Raw genomic sequence first — 26,074 nt, 5'->3', positions numbered from 1 at the left:
GCCAATAATAAACCCATCTATATTAGTACCACATTTATTATTCCATCTAATTATTTTTATTGATGAAAAACCTATTAAGAGGGGTGTAAATGAAAGGAAAATGTATAAAGAAGACAGTGTTCTGCCCCGTGAGTTTTTTAATCTGTCACCTTATGAGTAGTATGGTTCAATTTTTAAAAAGTATTAATTTGCTGCTGTGCAAATACACATTTTTATATAGCAAATTAACTTTTACATTTTAAGAAATATGACAAAATAGTAAGTGAATATGAAACTCATTATTATGCATGGCTCTTTCTTACTTATCTATAAATGAAAATTTGTACTGTCCTAAATAATAGTTGAGGAACTTCTACTTGTGAAATTATTTTCCTTTGGCAAAGCGGATGGAAAAGATTTGGAAAAAAAAACACAAGTGCTGGCACAATTGACAGGAATGTTGGAAAAAATTTTTAAATGTTGGCATAAGAATTCTTTAAAAATTCTAAGCTACTCACATGTGAAATGAAAGTAAAAAAGCATCTGTCCTATTTTATGCACACTGACTTAAAAAAATGAACAATTATATTTAGCAAAGTATAAAGCTCTTTAAACTAAGGTATTCTGTCTGGCTTTTGGCAATCTTTATGTTATTTGTTCCACTGAATTAAAATATTATGTTTGAGTGCAAGCATACTTTGAAAAGCAGAAATTGCATAGAGGAGAACATTCTCTTTTCCAACTCTGATGACCCTAGATGAAATATGAAATTTTTGAGAGACTAAACACTTCTAATATACTTGAGAGAACTTTGGATCTTAGCCTCATCTGTCATTCTGCCCATTTATTATTGAAATATTTCAAGAACCTTTGGACATGTCTTACTACAACATCTATTGTTCTGCCCAAGTTAGAGTAGTATATAGATTAGGTCTTTTAAGAATTACAACCATAGTGGTTGTTGGTTGTTTTTTTTTAAATTTTCCACATTTTATGTTTTTAATTCTACTACCAGATGTGGTTATATTTTCATGGAAAACAAACAAGAAGCTTAGAGTAATACGAAATTCTGTTTTGATTCCTTCAGAAATTAGTTTAAATCAGTGTTTTAAGGCCAACATGACATTTTCAGATTGTTGTCTGAGATGCTTTTATTGTGTCTTGGTGCTGGAAAAAACAATTGACACTCTTATTCACATTTCAGTAAAATTATTCTGTTTTGCTATATGACTATTTATTGGTAGAATGTATTGCTTTTCATGCATCAAGTTATTAAAACAAAGAGTTCAACACGTGGTTTCATTAATTGTGATGGAGATAGTCCATAGTGTACCTAATTTCCTTTGATCCTTTATGTTGAACAGTTCAGGCCGTGGTACTTGCCTTGATAATGAGCCTCCCAAGCGTGACTTTCTTTATCCAGCTGTGGCCCCAGGTCAGGTGTATGATGCTGATGAGCAATGCCGTTTCCAGTATGGAGCAACATCCCGCCAATGTAAATATGGGGTAAGAAGTCTTAATCCTTATGTTTAGTCATTTATATGTGTTCTTTCATGACACAAATATTAAGTTAGATTTTTACTGAGCATAGTTTACCTCTGATAACATCATTAATTTAAATATGGCCTTTGGCATACTGTTTTTTTTCTGATACCATTTGTCTACTATCTATTTCTAAATATTTGAATAATCTTAAACAGGTTTCAAATGTCTTGTGAGGGATACAGGTAGAATTTTAATAATTTCTAATTTATTTCTTTTTTAAGTCCTGAGTTTATGATGCCAACTTTAGTTTGTCTTTGAAATGTTATGGTTTTGAAAACTCCCCCCTCCTAATCTTTTCTGATTCTCTAATAATTGGGTTTAAGGAAATTTTCGCATTGGCTAGGAGCCTTTATTTTAATTTATACTTTTTAGTACTGAGTCATTTCAAGTTGCTTCATTCACTGCCCACATTCTAACACAACAACCGAGTGGGGACAAGATGACATTAACCCAAATAGAAAAACAAGGAAAATTACTGTGGAAAAAAATGTAGGTTTTATAATTGACTCTTCGTGTCTGCCTAAAAAAGTGGGCTGTGGATGAAGCAACTTGAAATGACTCAGTACTAGAAAGTATAAATTAAAATCAAATAAATAATATTATATATATATAATTAATAAGTTTTGAGAAAGAATCAGTGTTCAGTAGAGACGTATTCATAGTAGGTACACAGTGTAAACATGCTGAATGAAAATAGAATTTTTAAATGACAAGTTTTAAGAAAAATTCAGGTTTAAGACATAAGTTTTAAGTCTTGGTTTCTGTTTTCATGCAAATAGTGTTTAAAATCCCTTTTTAAAAATAATAACAAAAAAGAAATTCAGTTTTAAGGTAGATAATACTAAACAATATAGTATTCCAATTATTCCTCTTGGGTACAAAGGAAAGTGATTCTTTAAAATATCCCCTCGTTGACAAATATATTATTATTCATGGTAGGCTTTGGCAGCACATTTTGTGCAACAGATTTAAATATTGTGTGCAACTATCTAAATATCTAAAGCCTTGAGTAAAACTATGGTCTTTCTTGTCTCTCTGTACAGTCTTCTGTTATTATTTCTGTATGATTTTAGTTTCTTTTTTTCTTGGGCTGCTTTTTCCTACAGAAAATGTTGGTCAAATTTCAGTCATGGTCTTTTTATATACTTGTAGTTTAGTAGGTTGAAATTCATGATCAAATGAGATTACAGATTTTCTGTTATTCTTATCTATGATCTCATTTCTTTATTAGGAAGTGAAATAGTTAATCTCATTTTAGTTTTTTTATTAGAAATTGAGTTTTAACTGCATCTATGTATTTTTGCATTAGATAATTTATATTATCAGTTTTGCAGGATCTATGAATGCATCTTTTCATTCTTCAATAATTAATAAAAATTTTCATCCTGATTATCCCATCTCTCTACCGGTATATCTCATTTATTTCAGACTAGTTGATCTGAAGTGAAGTAAGAGAAATATTAATTGCAAACTTGAGTATTTTCAGTTTATGTTCCTTATATTTAGCTTTAAAAAAAAAGATTTTTATTTGAGAGAGAGAGAGAGACAGGGAAAGCATGAGCAGGGGGAGGGACAAAGGGAGAAGCAGACTCCCTGCTAAGCAGGGAGCCCAAGGGGTGGGGGAGCTCAATCCCAGGACACTGAGATAGCAACCTGAGCCCTAGTCAGATGCTTAACAGCCTGAGGCACCCACGTGTCCTCTTATATCTAGCTTTTAGATTCTGTTTCTTTACGTGTTATATTTATAAAAGCTTTTGTAATAGATATAAAATAAAATTTGGAAAACTTGGGGAAAGACATTAGCATCTTAAAATCCTATACAATTTCACATATTTTATCATTAATCTTTTCACTTTGATTTGCAGCAAAATGGTTTTCTTAGACTCATGTACTATATGAAAGTGCATATGCTACTTTTTTATAGACACATAATGTTTTATCTGGTGAATTCCTAAAGTTTTAAATGATTCTAAATACTACATTAGAAAACAGTCGTGGTTTTGAAAGTAGGAGTCTGGTCAGCTAAACAGGTCATAGTTCAGGTAGTAGCTGAAGGAAAGACAGTCCAGCCCTGATTTGGTTAGCTGTCAAAGTGTAGCATCCTGAGAGGAACACTGAGCACAAGCACTGGAGGCTTAGAAGAGCACTGTAGCCTTTTAGTCAGGGGATACTTCTGGTGTTGGAGCATCAGGAAATGATCCCTCTTTCAACTAGCATGTTTCTAATGATGCCAGGGAAGATTTTAAACAACTACAAGATGATATATTACTGCAACGGTCATCAGCTTTCTATCTCTTTCACTTGGATTATCATGTGGTCATTGATGGGGTTTCCAGTGATTATATCTGCGGTTATAAAAAAATCTTGCTGGAATTCTTTGTGAGTAGGTTCATCAATATATATGTTAGTTATATTGGGGAATTTATGTGAAAATTTTTATTTTTTATTCAACTTCAGGAAGCACTTTCTACCCTTATCCTTGTATATCATCCGTGTATGTTTTCCAGGTATTCCTAAATTCCAATAGAAGTAGTGAGGAGAACAAAACAGTATACAGAGTAATATAGTTGTATAGTATAGTAATTTATAAATGATTTATGGTTTGTGGTATTTATGTAGTGCCTTTTTCTGAGATACTTCAGACTACTTTGATAAAAATTGTAATTACCTATTAATATTTTATAGATGGTGAAACTAAAATACAGAATGTGATTTAACTACCCCAAGGTAAAAACAAAAATTTAAAAAGGTCTCATTTACTGAAAATATACAGATATATTTTATTTCGGGAGATACTTTTGTCAATGTTCATCAAAGGATGTCTGTTTCCAAATATCTTTAAAAAAAAATAAATAAAGCAAACCTCTCCATCTTAGCCCAGTCTTTTTTGGGAGAGGTGATCTGGAGAGATTCCTTAAACTTATTTTCAGGGTTTTAAATTCTCAGGTCTCACTGAGACCCTCAGTGTTGTATTTGAGTTTGTATTTTTTTACCCTGTGTAAATAGTCAGGACCTCCTCAAGGCAAGGTACAAGTACAGATGAGTAGCATACAAAACAAGATCCTACCAGATCATCTAAAAAATCTGTTAGCTGTATCAGCAAGTTCTAAGGGTGTCTTTGATGTGTTCGGGATGAAACTGCACTGCAAATAAAACAGTATTCAGTTTGTACAAAAAAAGATTTTTTTTGCCTGTTTAGAAGAATATTGCTTCCTATAAAGTTCTGTAGAATCTATTGTCTCACTCCTCTTCCACTTCCATTTGTCTCCTCTTTCTTTAGCAGAGAATAATTATTAAAAGTGGATTAAAAAACCATTTTACAATAATAATAATAAGTTTACACTTTGGAAGGAACTCACTAATGAGCCTATATATTGTAGGGGATATGGGTGATCTTTTGCCTGCTCTCTAAAAAGCACAGATTAATTCAAGACTCAATCTCAAACATAACTCTGCATTTCTTTATTCTATCACCATAAATCATATCCTAAACATTGTATTCGTATATACTTAATGGTTCGTGTAGGTCAACAATATCCACTACGTAATTTACTGGTTGACTGTCAACTGGTGATTGCTACCATGACACTTTTTAACAGAAATGGAAGGAAAAAAAAAAACAACCTAAAATTCACATGGAACCATTAAAGACCCTGAATAACCAAAGTAATTTTGAGCAAGAAGACCAAAGCTGGCGGCACCATACTTCCTGATTTCAAAAGCTGATTACACAGCTACAGTAATCAAAATAGTATGGTATTGCCATGAAAACAAACATATAGATCAATGGAATGGAGGAGAGACTAGAAATAAAGCCATGTGTATATGATCAATGGATCTCTGACCAGGATGCTAACAATAACAATGGGGATAGGATAGTCTCTTCAATAAATGGTATTAGAAAATTGGACAGGGATGCCTGTGTGGCTCAGTCGTTATGCGTCTGCCTTCAGCTCATCATGATCCCAGAGTCCTGGGATTGAGCCCCACATCGGGCTCCCTGCTCAGCGGGAAGCCTGCTTCTCCCTCTCCCACTCCCCCTGCTTGTGCTCCCTCTCTCACTGTCTCTCTTTCTGTCAAATAAATAAATAAGATCTTTAAAAAAGAAAGAAAGAAAGAAAATTGGACAGCCAAAGGCAGAAGAATAAAACTGGACCCTTATCTTATACCATACAAAAAATTAATTCAAAATGGATTAAAGACTTAAATATAAGACCCAAAACTATAAAACTTATGGAAAAAAAAAACCATAGTGAAAAAGCTTCTTGAGTTTGGCAGTGATTTCTTACATGTGACTTCTTAGATGGTTACATGTGACTAACCAAAAATGTAGGCAACAAAAGCAAAAATAGACAATTGGTACTACATCAAACTAAAAGGCTTCTGCACAACAAAGGAGACAGTCAACAAAATGAAAAGGCAACTTATGGAATGGAAGAAAATATATCTGGTAAAGGATTTATGTCCAAAATATTTAAGAAACACGTACAACTCAATAGCAAAAACCACACCCCAAATAACCCAATTAAAAAATGGGCAAAGAACTGAATAGCCATTTCTTAAAAGAAGACATATAAATGGCCAATAGGTATATTAAAAGGTGCTCAACATCACTAATCATCAGGAAAATGCAAATCATAACCACGATGAGCTATTACATCACACCTCTTAGGATGGTTATAATAAAAATAAACAAACAAAAGCAAATACAAAAGAAAACAAATATTGACAAGAATGTGGAGAAAAAGGAACACTTGTGCACTGATAGTGGAAATGTAAAGTGGTGCAGCCACTATGGAAAATAGTATGGAGATTTCTTAAAAAAAAAAAAAATAGAAATACCATAATGATCCAGTAGTCCCACTTCTGGGTGTATACCCAAAAGAATTAAAATCAGCATCTCAAAGAGATCTATTCACAGTAGCTGGGATGGGGAATCAGCATCTTGAAGAGATATGTATACTCTCAAATGCATTGCAACATTATTCACAATAACTCAGATATGGAAGCAACCTAAAATGTCATTGACAAACAAGTGAATAAAGAAAATGTAAGAACTTACAATGGAATATTATCCAGGCCTACAGAGATGGAGATTCTGACATCTGTGACAACATGGATGAACCTGCTAAGTGAAATAAGGCAAACAAGAAAGTACAAATACTACCATGATACCACTTATATTCAGAATCTGAAATAGTCAAACTTAAAGAAGCAGGGAGTAAAATGGTAGTTACCAGGGGAAAACCTGGGGAAAACTGAAAATGTGGAGGTACTTGTTGAGGAATACAAAGTTCCGTTATGTAAGATGAGTAAGTCCTAGATATGTACTGTACAGCATAGTACCTATAGTAAACAGTACTCAATTGTGTACTTAAAAGTTTGCAAAGAGGGTAGAACTTATATTTAGTGTTCTTATCACATGGACACACAAACACACACAATAATGATAATACAGAGGATGGGAGGAAGCTTATGGAGGTAATGGATATATTTAGGGCATAGTGTGGTGATGATGTCATAGATGTGTACTTACCTACAGATTCATCAAGTTGTATGCATTAACTGTGTAGAGCTTTTTGTTTGTCAATTATACCTTAATAAAGTGGTTTGAGAGAGAGAGAGAGAGAGAGAAAGGTGATTGCTCATGAAGAGGTAGATTTAAGGCCCAGGATAATATAAGAAAAATTTTATAGATACCATAGCTTTGTTTAATTTATGGGAAATTTTTATTATCTATGAAGTTTGTTGCTGTTCACATAGACTTACAAATTAGCACATAAATGCATAATAGTATGTTGTACATTGTTATTACTTACTTTAATGTAGAACTGAACAATGTTTTATCAATGGATCATGTATTCCATATCCCAGATGGAAACACATGATCTAATACATGGTTTCACAATGAAACAATATTTTAAATAAAATTCTGCTCACCATTAACTATTACCTATGACCTTGAATTGATTGATAGATTTTACTCAGACACTGTTTCCAGTGAAGAGCAGCCAACTTGTTCTCTAAAACTTCAGATGGTGAAAGGTATGACAACCATGCAAAGTATTTTCTCTTTACCTGGCACCTGGCAGACATTCAGTAAAATTTTCCCTTTCTTCTATGAATATCTATGTCATCCATTATAAATTCCTCTACAGTTGATATGCTGGTAGTGCTGTAGGGGAATCTAAGTCATCTGCATTTGGGGAGCATATGAAGATATTCGAAGGGCCACATTTTTTTAATGATTTTTTTATTATATTTTGTTAATCACCATACAGTACATCCCCGGATTCCGATGTAAAGTTTGATGCTTCATTAGTTGTGTATAACACCCAGTGCACCATGCAATACGTGCCCTCCTTACTACCCATCACCAGCCTATCCCATTCCCCCACCCCCCTCCCCTCTGAAGTCTTCAGTTTGTTTCTCATAGTCCATAGTCTCTCATGTTTCATTCCCCCTTCTGATTACCCCCCTTTTCTTTATCCGAAGGGCCACATTTTGACTCAGTCACATCCTTCAGTCTCGGCTCAAATGCATTTTCTTTTCAGACAGGCCTTTGGTCAATCTATAGACAAAGACTTCTCCCAGTTTTTCTTTTTCACATCATGCTTTTTATTTCCTTCAGAGCAGTCATTTCAAGCCATGATCATTCTGCTTATTCAATTACTCATTAATTATTTAAATGTGATCTTCTAGGTAAGGCTTTCCCTAACAATTTTATCTAAAATTGTGTGTGCACACATGCACATATGCATGCACACACACACTCCCTGTCATTTTCCTTTCTTTATTTTTCTCCTTAACATTTATTACTTTTAAACATAGTATATATAATGCTAAATCCTCTTGTTTCTTTCTGTTTTTCCCACTAGGATAGATTTTTCCTTGGCGCAGAGATTTTGCCTTTTTCATTCCCTTTTCTTTCCGTAACACATAGAACAGAGCCTGGCTCATGCATGATAGGTGCTCAATAAATATCTGTTAGAAGAATGAACTGATAATTATAATAGAACATAAGTTCCATGAGAATAGGAATCCCACCTGCCTTGTTCATGGCTGTTTACATAGTGAGTGGCATGATGCTTGCCTTATAGTACAAGCTCAAAAAATATTTGTTGAATAAATGAGTGAGAAGAATTATATGGTGAAGAGATAGTAGGAGGAATGCCTTTGTGACTTTTTTGTGTATTTGAAGAGCTGACAGAAGGCTAGTGTTGCTGTAGCTCTCAAAGCAAGTACCTTCTAAATGAGATAGAAAAATGGGTTAGGAGCTGTGTGTGCACCTAATAGGCTGTGTTAAGAATTCTAGGTTTTTATCTTAAGAGCAATGGGTAACTATTGAAGGTGTTTTAATGAATGAGACCAAGAGGGATATTGGTGTGCAGAAAATCACAGAATTTCTACAACATATTGTGTCTTAGGAAACCAGTATAATACTGTAATCCAGGGAAACCATGTTGGAAAATCAAAGACTTAATACAAAGTGGTCTATGTCCTCCTCTGTCTCCTTTTCTCTTCCCCTTCAAACACATTCTATACAGATTACTAAAGCAACTCTCCACAGTTGATATGCCCTTGTAGCAATGCCCTTGCTTTTCTGTATAAATGTAAATGTATTCTTTTTATACTGGAAGGTACTGCATCGTAGCTCTGAGATGAAATGAATGAAAGTGTTTATGTATAGAAATTCCATAATTTTAACGTAAAGGTTGCAGAATCATGGGTATTGTGGTGGAAACAGAACATACAAAAAGAAAACATAACGTAACTTTGGGAATTTTAAACCTTCTCATTCATTTTGAATCTTTCCATGGGAAATGTTTTTGTGTCACACAGTGTATTTTACTTACAAATCATCAGTTAAGGATTAATGAGAGAATAATCTGTAAGTGGTTAAGTATGCCATATTTGTTCCACACTTTATGTCATGACAGATTTTTAAGATCTAATATTAGAAATGGAAGATCAAACGGAATATATAGGTTTATATTATAAAACTGGATTTATTAATTTATGGTAGCAAAGTACCTTGATATTCACTCAACTCTACTGAAACGTGCAAATTTTCTCACCTAAAGAAATCTACCCAGTAGGCCAATTTGTTATCAAAAGGTTGTTTGGTAAGCATAGAATTAAGATATAGGATGGTATAAATTATTTTTATTAACATGTTAATTAATAACTATAATAAGAATACCATCAAGCTGTATCTGCCTGAAGTATAGCTATTTGTAAGCAGAGTAATCTGCTGAAGATAAGATAGTTGAGTTGCCTGTTCAGGGTATCCTCCCTCTGGAGAGTACTTAATAAAGCCTGACATATTTTGTCTCTCAGATTCAAGTTTTTAATGTTTTCATGCTTACTCCCTTTTGCTTATTATTTTATCACCATCAATTAGTTACGATTCAAGTCATTATTGCTTTCGACTTGAGAATCATTCTAATAAAAAGACTTTATTATAAAGTCTTTTTAGGGAATTGTTGGCTACCTACCCATTTTTTTTTTAAGAGAAGCAGATAACTTGGGAAAGAATGATAGTGAAATATTTAGAAGTACATATAAGGGAAGCTTAAAGAAATAGAGTTTGAGTAGCCTATAAAAAAGGAGGCTAAATGTTGGCCTTAAAACCGTCTTCAGGCTTTGGAACATTTATTATAGTTTGATTGCTGGTAACAAATTGTTCTTCCCTACCAAGAGCATGAAAAAAAATACGGTTGTCTTAATTTTTACAGCTGGAAGGTTGTAGATCAGGTAGTAGGAAGAATTTCAAGTTATTAAATATTGGAATGTTGCACTGAAGGAGATTGTAGAACCACTTTCCTGGCCGATTTTAAGGTGGTGTAAATATTCTACAGTGTGGTTTGATATAGAAATAATATTCATGGAATTATTTTAGCACTTCAATATTCTTTTGGAGTCCAAATATATCTACTTATTAGGCATATACTTAACAAGAAGTTGATTTGTTTTTATTTTTCTTAAATTTCAACTCCAAATTTTAGGGACATAATTGCTTATATTCTTAAAGATCACTTGTTTTTACTTTGGGTTTGCTTCTTAGAGGTATTTTTCAAACCATTTAATCATTTTTTTAACCTCTTCAAATTGTTAATTATTTAACTTGCATTCCTAGATTCATTTTTTATACATATATATGTATGTATATGTATTTGTATGCATATATACATATATATATAACAAAAATATATGTCTTTCTAGGATCTCTTGTATTTAAATTACTTACATAACAGTATTAACCTATTTAAAGCTGAAAATAAGGGTACGTTATTCTCTTTCTTCAGACGGCTAGTAAACACCTGGAGCCAGGCCATGGGATAACCATATGCTGGTTTTCAGTTTTCCTTTGTGTGATACCATGATAAGTAACCTTTCTAATCACTGATGCTCCTTTGTGACCTCTTCAGGCTCTGCTCTCCCCCTTGGCCATCAGGATCCTTTATTGCAAACAGCTGTTGAGAGATGTTACTGCTAGGGTAATGAGGACAAAGAAAATGTTTCACATTCAGAACCAAAGACCCAAGATGGCATAGGGTTTAGGGTTTCCCAAGGGCAGAAAATATGTGTATGTTTCTTCTATGATCCTTACATTTGTTTAAAAAAAATTTAAAAAAACAAAAACCATCTAGCCTTAAAGAGCCTGTTTTCTCTTTGTATACTGTTTTACTTCTTTAATGATATCATAATTATAAAATGGTTTGGTAATTTTATGATATCTCTTTCCCCCCTGTGTAAACTGCTAATTTTAATTTTCTCAGGTAAATCAAAGGACTCTTCTTCCCATTTTTTAGTATCTTGTAAGAGCTATATTTATGAAAACATAGTTACGAAAACATTAGAAGAGATGATTCCAATTTATTTTATTATTTTGAAAGTCTTTTTGAATGTAGAATAATCAGTTATTCTGTTCTGATCAACAAAGATCTAGTCCAGTTTTTTACAAACTTGTTTTCTGAATATCAGATACATTATTTTACTTTAGATAATTACTTTATTTTTTTTAGAGATTTTATTTATTTATTTGACAGAGATAGAGACAGCCAGCGAGAGAGGGAACACAAGCAGGGGGAGTGGGAGAGGAAGAAGCAGGTTCATAGCGGAGGAGCCTGACGTGGGGCTCCATCCCATAACGTCGGGATCACGTCCTGAGCCGAAGGCAGATGCTTAACCGCTCTGCCACCCAGGCGCCCCTAGATAATTACTTTAAAGCTACAAGCCTTATATGTATTTTTATTATTACTTATATTTGCAATTTTTTATTGTTAATGCTTGTAAACAGTGTCATTCATTTTAAAAATCAAATAGACTAGAATCTGGGAGTGGATATTAAAATTTTAAATAAGTAGGACTATTTTAAATGTCTTGTCTCTTGGAAGACCATGGAATACTTTTGAGGAGTATGTTAACAGTATCTTTTTTAAAATCCAAATGCAAGGTATTGTTATGTTCAAAAGTTCCAATAATAATAATACATAAGTTGATGTCTAAGCTCATATAATGAGTTTATATGTTATGTATTAGTACATGAGAATAATTAATTTGGAGATACTTTCCTTTAAAATATGAGTAAAGGATAAGAGGGTGTTATGAACATTGAGTGAGATTTTATATTACATTAGAATACAAGTAAATGTTTTCTTAATGGCTAGTGACTTTATTCAGTTGTTGTACATTTAAGAGAAATGGGAAAGTAGTTTAGTTGTGTGAAGGTATTTTGGGCATTAATATCAGATAGAACTGATTCAAATACAGGTTTAGTTAGGATTGAAGCAAATTGCTAAATCTTTCTGAACGTAATGTTTCTCACACTTTCCAAGATTTTAGTGATGATTAAGTGCGATACAAATATGAATATGTCTTGCACAGTAGTTGACTGTGTACCCTGAAAAGTGTTAGTTCCTTTTTTTAATTTTTTTTCCCGCCTGCAACACTGCTGCTAAGAAGTTGTGAAGTGTACGCTTTAGTATCTTCTTCAGTAATGGGAGATATGGTTTTATTTCATCATTTTTCAGTTCAGACTTTTGGAAGACTTTTCTATACATTGAACTCATATCTTCTCCTGGCTTTTATCTGTTTATTCAAATGACTTCTCTTCTAAGTTGGCATTCATATTTTGTCTCCAGTTATCTATATAACTTGCTTTTTTATGTCTAGGAAAAGACTTTCAGTTTCAAAAACATGACAAACAGTAAATACAATCACTTTTCCAGGTATAAAAGCAGAAAATGCCAGAGCAATAAAATGAATAAAACATAATTAAATATCATTTATTTAGCTATAACATGTGTTTCTGTGATGAAAAGACACATGGATAAATTAACAGACTGTGGAATGATACCAGTATAATGCATAAGTCTTGTTTGTTCATATGTGATTGTTTCCTAGTGCATTAATGTTGTGGACTTCAGGTAAGCTTTCTCACAAAAAGAATTATATAAACTCTCAGGGGGAAAAAAAAACAAACCTTCAAGTCCAAAGAAGGGTCTTTATTGGACAGAGTAGATCACTTAGTGGCTCCATTCCCAAAGCCTTAAACAATCTATTAAAATCATGAGGGCAAATGAAGAATCTGTAATTGTACATCCTTTATGTTATTTTTAAAAATTGACTGATAAAGAAGATACACCTTGAATTCAGTTCTTAATTTTTATGAAAATGGTGTCTGTTGGAGGCAGATATCCTCAAAGACCTACATTTGTAAGAAGAAAGCATTACAACCCAGGGCTTAAGGCTATAAAGGATCAACTGACTGGGGTGCTGGGATCAAATGCAGAGATTTAACGGTGCAAAGTTTTCTGGCTATGAAATTACCTAGGTTTTCAGTGGTCTGCTCCAACCCTATTTTTGCCATAAATCCTGTTTTCTTTGTAAGTGGTCTTACAGAATGCAGGGGTTTTCACAGAATGCATTTATTATGTTTCAGCAGAAAGCTTATGTATATCAAAACAAAAAAAAAGGAAGGTAGGGGTATGCCAGAAATGAGGAGTATGCCAGAAATGAGGAGTTTTAGTTCAAATGGCAAGCTGGTAAGCTGATGTTTTCCAAGTTAGGGACATCACCTTGGGTATGAGGTAAGGGTCATTTCTACTATGAAGAAATAGCTAAATGGAAATGACAAGTAAGTTAAGTGGAAATGTCTGCCCTTTGCTTTGGATGGGGAAAAATAGCTCACACGAGAAATTGAAGCTCTAGGCTTGTGCCTCACATAAGAACAGAGTATGACTTTGCACAGTCTCCATGCATGATGCTGACCAAATAGATCCACACGAAAACTAGTGAAAGAAAAAACAGGTGAAACCTTGGGATATATGACAGAAACAGATGCACAAAGCTATACTTCTGCAACTCCGGAAGCACAGGATGCTCCGTGAAAAAACAGGATTCCCTGAAGATAAGCTTGAAGGGAAAATAACAAACAACATGAGGAAACAATCCACCATGACATGAACAAACAGAAAGATTAGAACCCCAATTGAAAAATATACGGTAAATATGAAAAGAATTTAAGAGACATGGTGGTTAGAACAATAATATCCAATAGAAGTTCTAGAAGAATGGGAAAGTCATATATTACAAAATGTTTATAATATACCACTCATTATATAACTATAATTATACATATTATATAAATTACATAACTAATAATTTTTCAGAATCAAAGAAAGATGTAAATTCAAAGCATGAGCCCCAAGTAGATAAATAAAAGAACAGAGATAACAGTGCTGGAACTGCACTATAGCCAAGACAAACTCTTGAAAGCAGCTAGACTTGATCACAAAGAAATGGTGATTAGACTGACAAATGATTTTTCAGTGAACTTAATACCTTCAGATGCTGAGATAACATAAATGTGAGCCTAGAATTCTATATTTAATCAAAATATCATATTAAAAGTGAGTGTAAAATAAATATATTTCAAAACAATGAAGAACTAGAGCCCCCTGGTGCCTGGGTGGCTCACTCAGTTAAACTTCCAACTCTTGATTTCAGCTCAGTCATCATCTCAGTGTTGTGCAACAGAGCCCCATGTCAGGCTCAGTGTTCAACAGGGAGTCTGCTTGAGATTCTGTCTCCCTCTCCCTCTGGCCCTTCCCCCTCCTCCATATCTCTAAAATAAATAAACCTAAAAAAAAAAAAAAAGGAACAAGAGTCTCTTTCTAAATTAACTCTGAAAGGATGCATATCAAAAAGAAAGAATTTGAATTCAGAGGGTAGTGCTGGGACATAAGAAACAATTGATAAACACATTGATATGTTTTAAAAAACACTGATTATCAAGTTTTGGGCAGTGAGTGGTTCACAAGCTTTTAGATTTTTGTAGGCAAGAGAAATTTCTCCCTGAAAATAAGCAAACAACACACGGATGTCAACTTTTAATTTTGCCAAGTAGAAACATTTTGTCAAGACTGCCATTAACACACACACCCTGCTCTCAGGGACCTTACAGTTTATTGTAACACCTAAAAAGTAAAAAGAATAAAACAAATAAGAGTCTGCTAAAATAAATTTAATTTCATGAAAAAAATCTAACCACATTGATATCACTCTTCTAGTTTTGTAACAGAATATTAAAAACTCCATAGAGCAGTACCAATCTGTGGCATTGAGCTATGTGTCTGATCATACCCTACCTTCTCCCTGGTTCCTGTAAATTCTTTGATAGTGTAATTTTTTCATTACACTAATACAATGCCTGGTGAATAGTAGATGCTCAAGAAATATTCTTGAATGAATGAGAAACAATGTTTTGTTTTTCCAGGCAGTCCTCCCAATTGGTTAGAAGTTGGGCCCATGAAATTAGAGAGTCCATTTCCAATTTTCAGCATCATGTAACAGAAATTTCCCTTGGTAAAGATTGTTGATAACTTCACTCTCCTTCCTTAAACTGAAGGGCAAGCACAAAGACCAAACTTCCTCCTACAGAGTTTTCCCAAAATAAACTGTAGGGTTAGAGAAGGGAATCACCGTAACACAGCCAGTGGTTTATTAGTTCATAGAAGTTGTAAGAGTAATCTTAATAAATCTTAACTTCTCCTATAAAGAAATATGAGTATGTGAAAGAGAACTGTGTTCTTCTAGAGCTAAGATAGTGGGTAGTCAAAAAAAATCATCAATCTCTCTCACTGATTATACTCCATCATCTTATTTTATTTAGGGATATTAATCCATCTACTATGATGGTTGTTATACAAATTTCTCAAGAGCCAAAAAATTTCAGAATGCACTTAACCCACTAGTGAACCAGCTTGGGACCTATCTTAGGGTGCTTATTTGGCAACTGAAATACTTATGTATATACCCATGCAAATGTATCATCTATGCTCTAGGATCCAGCAGTTTAAAGAAGGGTATTTCTGAATGTATGAAAATGTTCTCTAGGTGCCTGGGTTGGCTCAGTTGGTTAAGTGTCTGGCTTTTGGTTTGAGCTCAGGTCATGATCTCGGAATCATCGGATTGAGCCCCATGTGGTGCTCTGCGCTCAGCATGGAATCTGCTTGAGATTCTGTCCTTCCCCTTCTCCCTCCTCCTCTGCACATCCCTGCCCACTCATGCACATGGTGTCTGTCTCTCTCTAAATTAAATAAATAAAATCTTTTTTAAAAAGAAAACTGTTCTCAAGTTCTTTCAGGAACTGTGCCTCTTGATATCTTAGTATAAAATAAAATTTTCTTAGTTTTTATCTTTCAAGTGAGTTTTTTTATCTTGGGAAATCTTAATTGAGATATCATTGATCTTTATTATTCAAGTTGACATTCTAGATAAGAGATCTATTTGAAAACTCTTCAGAGCCTTTTCCGAGACTAGTTTAACATTTTGGGAGTATTTCCTAAACATAGATTTACAGTCCCATGCTTTAAACAGTAATCTGTGGGAAGTTAATGCCCTAGCAAAATTCCAATCCCCAGGAGCCCACTAGGTAATAAAGTCCTGTTAGCAGTGGGAAACTACCTTTCAAAATGTGTTATTCTCTATAGGATAAGAAGGCTCTATCAAGGGCTGTACTGTGAATCTTGAGATTAAAGTTTCGGAAAAATATCTTGCGCGTTTGCCATTTGGGGTAGAGCTTTTCAAGGCACTTTTGGCAAAAAGAGTTTCTGTAAGTTGACCTCATAGTATGTTTTCCTAATAGATGCAATGAACATCGTCCTTTCAATGATAGAATTTTCATTTCACAGTTCTATCTAAACTTCAGGCTTCTTTTACTTCTGTCTAAAGTAGATTTAGACTTAATAAAAATCATAAAAGATCAGGAGTATAGTCCAGGATCATGGATAATTTTTTTGTAATCTCTTAATACATTTTTTAGCAATGTTTCTCTGTTTTAGTGAACATATTTTTCTTTGAATATAGATATTTTTGATGTATGGGATAGTATTTTAAGACCCTAAAATGTTAGTCCTACTGTTTTTCTAATATTAAGCTGAAATAATATATTTAGGAACGTATATTAAGAAACCATCTCCTATAGGAAAGGAACACTAGAATAGTATAAATCATGTTCTCGTAAAACAGAAGCTGAAACTTTGAAGAAAGTAGAATCTGTAGTACATTAAGTTGTAAGAACAGGAAGATTATATTATGATCTACAGTACATGTTGTTTATCTTTTGTAATGTTTTAGCTCTCTTCTAGCTCAGTAGTTCTCCAAATAGAGTTTAAAGTAGATTATTAAAGTTAGTGAAGTAGATATAGAGTAGATTTATTTGAAAGCATTTCAATAGTCCAATAGAGGGGCGCCTGGGTAGCTCAGTCGGTTAAGCATCTGCCTTTGGCTCAGGTCATGATCCTGGGGTCCTGGGATCGAGCTCCGTGTGGGGCTTCCTGCTCAGTGGGGACAGTACTTCTCCTCCCTCTGCCTCCTCCCCACCCCTGCCACTCACGGGTGAGCGCTCTCTCTCTCTCTCTCTCCCTCTGTCTCTCTTAAATAGGTAAATAAATAGTGTTTTAAAAAAAAAGTTTAATAGAAATTATATGTCTTCTTTTGTGCCTGGTGGAAGGGAGCATCCTAAGGAGGAGCCCAAATAGATCCCCTCAATGTTATACCCTGTGGGGCATTTCCACGGTGAACCAGTGAACTAAATACGTTACCACTTCATTTCTGAATTGTGTTTATGTGACATAAGTTTTTATAATGATGTTTTGAGAGTAAAAAGAGCAGTTGGTGAATAATAGCAATAAAAGTGAATGTTATAAATAATTTTATCTTTGCACTCCAGATTAATGTATTTTTATTGCAAATATGTATTTTATACTAAATGGTTCTAGTTTAATTTAAAAACTTGTACTATCAGTAATGATGCTAGTCGGTGATCTTATATAAAAAGAAATATAAAAAGAAATTGAAAAATTTGAGTATTTTCTTCAAAGAAATCATAGTAAAGAAGACAAGACAGACCCAAACAACATCTGAAATATGTCAGTTGTGAAAATGACACATAAATAGCAACATTTGTTCAAAACCACATTTCCTTTTCATGCAGGTGGGCTGCACTGATGATCTGCAAATAACATTGCTAGATTGTTCTTTATGAATTTTAGAAATTACTCCTTGCCCTTGCCCATGTACTTTTTTTTTTTCTTTTTGAAATGGTCTTTTGACTATTACAGTAAGTCTACCTGGTGACAGTGTATTAGTAATTGGTAAGTTTGTACAATTGTATATTCTTGAAGGTAATAAAATTATTTCCTTTCTACATATTCATCCATTCTCCCTACTCTTCTATAGCAATGAAATTTTTTTTTTAAGAATTCCTTTTTAAAGATTTTTTATCTTTAAGCAGTCTCTACACCCAATGTGGGCCTCGAACTTAAAATCCCGAGATCAGGAGTCCTGTGTTCTACTGACTGAGCCAGCCAGGTGCACCAGTTCATTAGTGAAATTTCTGCACATTATTTTTTAAAGATCCTAATTTAAAAAAAACTAAGACATTCTTTACCCACTAAAATAAGAATTATAAAAAAAAATATTTAAATAATTCTGCAAAATGGGTAACACATCTTGCATAAGAATCTCTCCAAAATCTTCATCTTTTATGCTTCAACAGTAGAAAAACACCTGAGATGTCTTTTTAAAGTAATGCTGAGTGCACGTAGGTATATTTTATGGAACAAGCAGACATGATTTTGGTCTCTACTTCTGATCAACTTGCTTTTTGCCTTCTTTCCTAGGAAGTGTGTAGAGAGCTCTGGTGTCTCAGCAAAAGCAACCGCTGTGTCACCAACAGTATTCCTGCAGCTGAAGGAACACTCTGTCAAACTGGGAATATTGAAAAGGGGGTAAGCTCAAATGATTTATTATCTATTTGACAAGTAGAGTAATCTGATCCATTTCTGGTGTTGGTATTCAACCCCTAGGAAATCGTGCATACTAATTTAAAATACATTTGAGAAAACAGTAGATACCTTGCCTGATGAGTTAAGTGGCACATATAGATATCTGCACATTTGCAACATTTGGGAAATTACAGTGACTATTTATTTTCTAGCCCAGTTACACCTTTCTGCGCATATATGTATATATTTGTCCAGAAAATCCAATAATCTTGTTGTCATATAATATAGTTTGTTCAGTCATATAAGTCTAGGTTTCTTCCTGATAAATAATTCCCACAAGTATACTTTATAACTAGAGTCAAACTAGAGTTGATTTAAAATTACAATGTAAGAGAAAGGGGTAGTAGTAGAGGAATAATTAAACAATTTACTGAGCATAGAAATTGTAGCTAAATAATTTTAGCTTCATCAGTCTAATTTTCAAAAAATATCATTGTTAAGAATTGTTCGAACGTATAAGAATAGTTTATGCTATTTCTGAAATTCTTTAGGAATTGCTATATATGTGAATTCTAGAATTTATTACTAGATACCGAATTTACAATAATAACTACTACTGTCTTCTGTTCTCAGTTCTGAATTCTTCCATGTTAGCTGGGGTACTTTCAACAAAGATTACACTGAATTTCAGGTTGCAATCTGATTAAAAGAATGAAAGCTTTTGGGCAGCTGTCACAGTTTTATTAATCCTTGCTGACGGCTTCATTCAGGACCTGTGACCTACTGCCATGTTGATGGCTTTTCCATGCTGAGTTTGGAAATGTTGGTAAATTGTGCTAACTGTATGAATTGATAGGGTCATTTTTAAAGGATTAAGGATCTTTTTTTGAGACTTTGTAAGTAGCCAATAAAAATACAGAGACCTTCACACACTACCAAAAATTCTTTCTTTTTTTTTTCACTGAAGTAATAGAAAATATTAAGAACTGCATTCTTGAAACAACAGTCTAGGTTTATTTTGGAGTCAGCAGTTCTTGTCAACGACAAGTAGCAATTTACATCAATCTGTACTTAGAAGAAATACATTATAGTAAGGGGGGGGGAAGTTACAGTGAGAATCTCTTCCTTTATTTGCCCTTGATTGATTATTATTCTTGTGATCTAGTCCATGGCCATAGTTTCTTTTTGCCTAGAGTAATACTATCATTAAGCTTGATGGCTCTTCTTATTTTACTTTATTTTTATATCCCAAGCATAAAGAATTCATTCTTTTAAACATCTCACAGTCCTCCTACTAACATTCTATAAATTTATATAATCACTTCAAGTAAGGAAACCACGAGTAGTGGCTATCTGAGAACACATAGCTCAACCCCACTAATCATTTGTATGGTAAATGCATATTTAATATCTTATCATTTGTGCTTAATAGTAGGACCCTCAAATGTTATATCTTACAGCTATTTGCCTATATGTGATAGAGGTGATTTTTTTTTGGAAATTACCAACAATTTTGAGGGATGCCAAGAAAACACTCTCAATAATACTAAAGCTAACAGTATGGAATTTAAATTTAGGTAAGCAGAGATATAATACTTTTAAGCATACACACAAGTAAACACAGACAGGAGAAAGTGAATAAAATGGGACAAAAATATATTTGATTTCTTAAGATTCACATTCTTTTTTTAGAGCTTATTTAAGTAATCTCTACACCCAACATGTGGCTCGAACTCATGACCCTGAGATCAAGAGTGGTATGCTTTTCCAATTGAGCGAGCCAGCACCCCTAAAGATTCACATTCTTAATTTTGGTTAATGGTTGTCAACTTTTTGATCCCTAAATCCTTTCTTCAAATGAAGTCTACAGAATTCTGATATGTACATTTGAAAAAATGGAAATACTCTTGTTAAAAGAACTCCTTCCTACCTCCTTACCCTGTCCTCGAACCCTTCTCAGCTTCTAACATGCCTCAACAGGACATCTTGGGCTCCATGAAAAACTATTTAAGAACTTTGTAAGTATAACAAAGTTTGTGTACCAAGAGATCATTCATATTCACAACGTCGTAGTTTCATATAGTCAATATGTTGGATTTCACCATCTAAAATTAATCTACAGGGCTCCACACAAGGCGTAGAACCTACTTAAAATAAATAAATAAATAAATAAATAAATAAATAAATATTTAAAAATAAGAATAAATACAGTTAATCTAGAAAGCAAATATTAGCCATTCTTTCAGAGATATGGAAGATCAATAGACAGCTTTATGAAATTGACTAACAAATGAGTGAATGAAAAGAACAAGTACACATGCAGACTTGTAGAAAGGAAAAGGGCAGAGTGCTGTGCGAAGACCCTCAAATTATCTCTATCATTAACAGTGAATTTATGAAAGGCTTTCAAAGTATCAGATCAACCTGCACGTTTAAGAGAAAAAAATATAAAGAACTAGAAATGAGAGCTGAGCCATTCTTTGTTTTATTTATTTTTTACTAACTGCACTTGCCGTGTTATTTATTTACGAATTTTTATTGTTGATTGCAGTTATTTTTTTTTCCTTAAAAGAGAAGCATGTTTACTGTTGCCAAATGCAGGTTTTTCTCTTAAGTCTCTACCTATTTGGAAATTAAAACAGAACTCAGAATTTTTACTCCAACCAAAACAGTCATGCAAAGAGCTAGTGACACAATTAGAGTAGAAATTTCAATTGGTCTAGTCAACTTTGGGTGGCATTAAAATATAGTTGGCCTTACCAGTAACCATGATGATGATGATGATAATGAAAATTTTTAAAGTACTTATGCTGTGCCAGGCACATATTTGTTCTGTTTAATATTGGCAAAAATCCTGTGAGGTGGGTACTGTTTTAATTCCACTTTACAGATGGGAAGAGTAAGACTTGAAAGCCTAAGATTACACAGCAATTTAAAAGCAGAGCTGAGACTCCAGCCCAGGTCTTTCTGATTCCAAAGTTGAAACTTTGCCCCTCTACACTACCTCTGATTTTACCTTACCTTCAGATGGGAAATTTTGCAGAGAAAAAAGCAAATTTTTCTTGTCACAGGAATAAAGTGGGTCACTGAGCCTGAGATTGGTGGTGACAATGTATTTTACCCTTTAATACTAAGTGGATTTTTCACTTATCTACCTGTTACAATTTGTTATCTCAGGAATTACGATCAGAAAGCACTATGGGCAGAATTGTATTACGACTGGCAAAATAATGAATCTCCACTTTAAAACGAGAGAGATCTATTTCAACATTTTGTAGAGATTTTGTAAGGATGGAATAAGATGATATTTCAGTGAGCTTTTTGTGGGCTTCTTCAGAGGGAAGGTGCCTGTGTGTATTCCTAGAGCATCATCATTCATTTCATTATTATTTTCCAACCTTAGATGATGGTGGGCAGAAAATTCTTCACCAGACTGTCTTAACTGGCACTAACAAGCATCAGAGAGTATAAGCATGAGTTTGTGTGTCTCGGAAACATGAATAGAATACCCATGGCTGACCTCTGATCTTAACTTTGAATTTCAAAACTACTGTCTTCAGAAGGAACAAGAAAAAACCTACATCCTGCCTAGCCAGCAGGATAAAACCAAAGCTGTTCATAGTTTTTTGAATACATCCTTTAAAAAAGAAAAGTTGGGGGAGGGGAGAAATATTGCTCAAGTGATAGCGTAGACATATCCAGAGGACTGGATCCACAATGATCTCGTCAAACTCTGGCTGCAAAAGATATGGGATCCCTGCCCGGGGGCGCAGTTCCACAAATGTTCCATGTAAGTATGGGAACTGTTCCATGCACATTTAGCAGATGGAGTAAGAAATATGGCCAAAAAATTAAAAACTGATCTTTGCGTGAGTCCTGGGGGGTCTGACATCGCTATTACAGCCATTGGATGTTTGCCTGAATAAGCCATTCAAGTATTGAATAAGAACCATATGGTCTGAATGGATGTGCTCAGGGACAGTAGCATTAACCAAAGGAGGAAATTTGATGAGCCCAGACGGTGCACTGGTACTGTGTGTCCACAGGTCACACTCTTACAAATCAATCAATATAGTTTTCAGCCAAAAGAACTTTCCTTAGTCATGGCATCAACAATAGCTCTTTGGACGGGAATCAGAGGGATGCCATACATGATAAAATAATAAAGATTCAGACTGTAAAAACTCTGATAGTAGTGTTGGCATTGTTACTGAACAGGATATTAAGGAAAATCAAAACTCAATCTTTGTAAGCTCTGATGGTGACCAAAAAAGTTTCCAATACTTGGTTTATTGCCAAAAGATTGATTTAATGATTCTACAAGACCAATTAGACATATAGCCCAGTATTTAGGCCTACACATACATAACACTGATTCCTAGTATCTTTGCATGGGAAACATAGGACTGGATTAGAATAGGATTATTATGTACCCTTTTAAAGCACTAGATATGTAATAAGACATTTGTAGCCCTAGATCTTAATTCACTTAAGAGTAGAATATAGTATGTTTTGACTGGGTCCCAAACTATAAACACAGGAAGTGAAAAGAGAATAGTCCTTTCAATTGCTCTAGAAATTTAAATAGTATGGGATGACAAGTTCTGATTTAGAATTTGGGCTGAAATAAGCTTTTGCATTCCCACACCTGCACAGCAGAAAGATAAGGCTTTTAATAGTGCTGTGCTCCAACTCTCAGCTTTTCTGACTTGGGAAGAATGTTCCATATTGAATCACCAACATCACTTCCTTCAGAATCTTAGGATTTCCTTAGGGGTCTCTCATTCCAGATGCTGGCTGGACCCAAAGTGCTGGCTATGATATGAGAGGTATCATAATCACATCCTAAAATGATTCTCATTAAAAATATATATATTATATATATTTAAAAATACTGTGTATACTCATCTTGAAATTTTGCTTTGTGGAATTCTGACAAATTCTTATTGATATTGTGTGATTTGTAATATATCTTGCTTGAACATAATCCCCTGATGTAGATCATGAAATTGAGTTGTCCAATATCAAAAGATGTTGTTTATTAATAGGTAAGTGTTTTTTTAAAAAACTTTTAAAACCTCACTGGAATGTATCATATTTCTAGATCATTTTAATAACATATTTATTTTATTTAGAAGGAATGTGAAAAGCAAGAATGAGCAATATGAGATTTTATTCTTGAAATGTGATAGTTTTACTTCTATCACCTTTCTGAATCTTGTTTAACATACTGGCATTAGCAAAGAGAAGGCCAAATTTACCCAGTTTATCTAGAAAATTTAGTCTAAATTAACAAAACTGATATTTAGAATAGTCCAAAATCACTAGATTGGATAGAACCTTTGAGAATAAAGATTAGAAACTGGTCTCCATCTGAATATTTAACTTACATAGTTTAAGAAATGAAGTAAAATTCTGTGCCTGTAAAATAGAGCTTTTACAGGTTTAGCAACTTCAGGTAGAAAAAAAAAGAAGAAAGGTAGAAAATACAACACTCAAAATTCTCAGCTTTATGCACTTATAGGTTTTATATATTTCAAGTTGCTTTATTTGGTATAATCTAATTATATTAGTTATGACTTACATTAAAGTCTCGGTGTATATTGATTAATGTAATAATCTAGAAAAATAGCTCAACTTGTTCCACATGAAAGTTCCCTAGAGGTTTCTTAAAGCATTTATTATTAAGTTAAATAAGTTTCTTCTCTAAAATCAATGTACTATGTTAAGATACTTAACAGCGCTGGAGCAGAGAAATAGCAAGATTTCCAAAGAGATCCCTTACTGTAAGTATAAGGCAGGGAGAAACTAAACAAAACCGAAAAGACCATTTTTGCCAGAGATCAATATCAACCAAGTCCTTTGGTAGATTTATAATTTCTTTGAAGGCATGTCTGCATAGAACTAATTTCTGAAATTGTCCTAATCCAAAGCACATTGGATTTGAAAACTAAAGTTAGCCCCTCTCTTATAGGTAGGGAATCTAAAAAAACAAATTACTTGCTTTGGATCAGGAATATTGCTAGAATAAGAACTCAGGTTTTTAACACAGACTACACACAGACTGAATTAACTTGTTAACTAATTAACTAAGTTGTCAACTGGTTATTAAGCTAAACACTAGTCTTTTGTCAACTGCTAGATGATTGATACTTACGTTACTTTTTTAATTTTTCATTTTTTAGCCATTAATATTTGTTATTTAACTTTCTGATACAACTGCCTATTATGTTATAACTCCATGGAACAGTTATAATTCAATAGCACGAATTTATGCAGTAAAAAGTTCTAGTAAGTCACTCATGAAAAACTACTGCTGTGTAGATGTTAATTGATGATGAGAACTAAGGAGCATCCTACAAACTGAATGTTGTGTTTGTCTTTTACCTTAAGAGTAAGTTTTAAAAGTTTTAAAAGTTTTCTCTCCCTGGCCTGCATTTTGTGAGCATCTAAGAAACATATATGACAATATTATAAAATTCTTCGGAACCTACGTCTTTCCATATTCTTTTGGCCATCACCATTTCTCTGTCCCCTGAAAAATGCAAAAAATAAAGTTTTTATCTCTAAATTATAAATACTCAAAGAGGTCTGAAATAACATGTCACTGTACACTTGCATCTAAATTTTTATCTCCAGAGTTACTTTGTATTTTATGAAATAAAGATAGGTCAATATACTCTAATACTCTATTATACTTCTAATATATTATCCTACACCTACATTGTTTTTTCCCCCAGCTATTTCTGTGTATTTTGGACAGATAATCCTTTTTCTGTTCAAAGTGACTTTGGGCAAGTCAGCCTCCTTAATATTCTGGTTTCCTCCTATGAAAAAATGAAGCGTTTAGACCACATGAATTCCAAAGTCCCTCTGAGCTTTAGATGCAACTCTGTGATTATATAAAATAAATGTAAAATAAAATTTTAAAGTGTTAGTTGCCATTAATTAAAACCACAGGGAACAAAATCGGTAATTGCTGGTCAATAATACATTGCTAAGTTATTCCCATAGGAAAATAAGTGTAGGCATAAATATTACTTGGCCCAAATTGTGACTTTTGTATAGGTGAAGGCCTAACACAATTGAGATATCATTATACAAATGGTTGGTTTTCAAAATCAATTAAGTCATAACCTGGCAGCTGAAATATTCTCTCCCTCTCAAGTATATGTTGTTATTAGCAGCCCTGCTCCCAGGGCTGATACTGTATTATCAGCTCAGCCAGCTACCTCTGGTTCACCATTTTGGAC

General features: G+C 33.7%; 1 protein-coding gene across 5 annotated transcripts in view; it reads left to right on the top strand.

The window, feature by feature from the left end:
- ADAMTS6 (ADAM metallopeptidase with thrombospondin type 1 motif 6) overlaps window positions 1–26,074 on the top strand; it is a 295,037-nt gene that overhangs the window by 178,091 nt on the left and 90,872 nt on the right. For 4 of the 5 annotated variants that reach the window (XR_004624085.1, XM_002919303.4, XM_034656287.1 and 1 more), the window contains 2 exons: window positions 1,344–1,485; window positions 18,717–18,824. Coding sequence is in view for 4 of the 5 variants with exons in the window: in XM_002919303.4 (XP_002919349.1) it covers window positions 1,344–1,485; window positions 18,717–18,824 (250 nt within the window). In the remaining variant the exon portion in view is untranslated. The remainder of the gene's footprint in view (window positions 1–1,343; window positions 1,486–18,716; window positions 18,825–26,074) is intronic. The other variant, XM_034656286.1, reaches the window with a different exon arrangement.

The sequence above is a fragment of the Ailuropoda melanoleuca genome, chromosome 3 (assembly GCF_002007445.2).
Source record: "Ailuropoda melanoleuca isolate Jingjing chromosome 3, ASM200744v2, whole genome shotgun sequence".
In the NCBI taxonomy this organism is placed as follows: Eukaryota; Metazoa; Chordata; class Mammalia; order Carnivora; family Ursidae; genus Ailuropoda; species Ailuropoda melanoleuca.
This window is presented reverse-complemented; position numbering and strand designations above follow the sequence as displayed.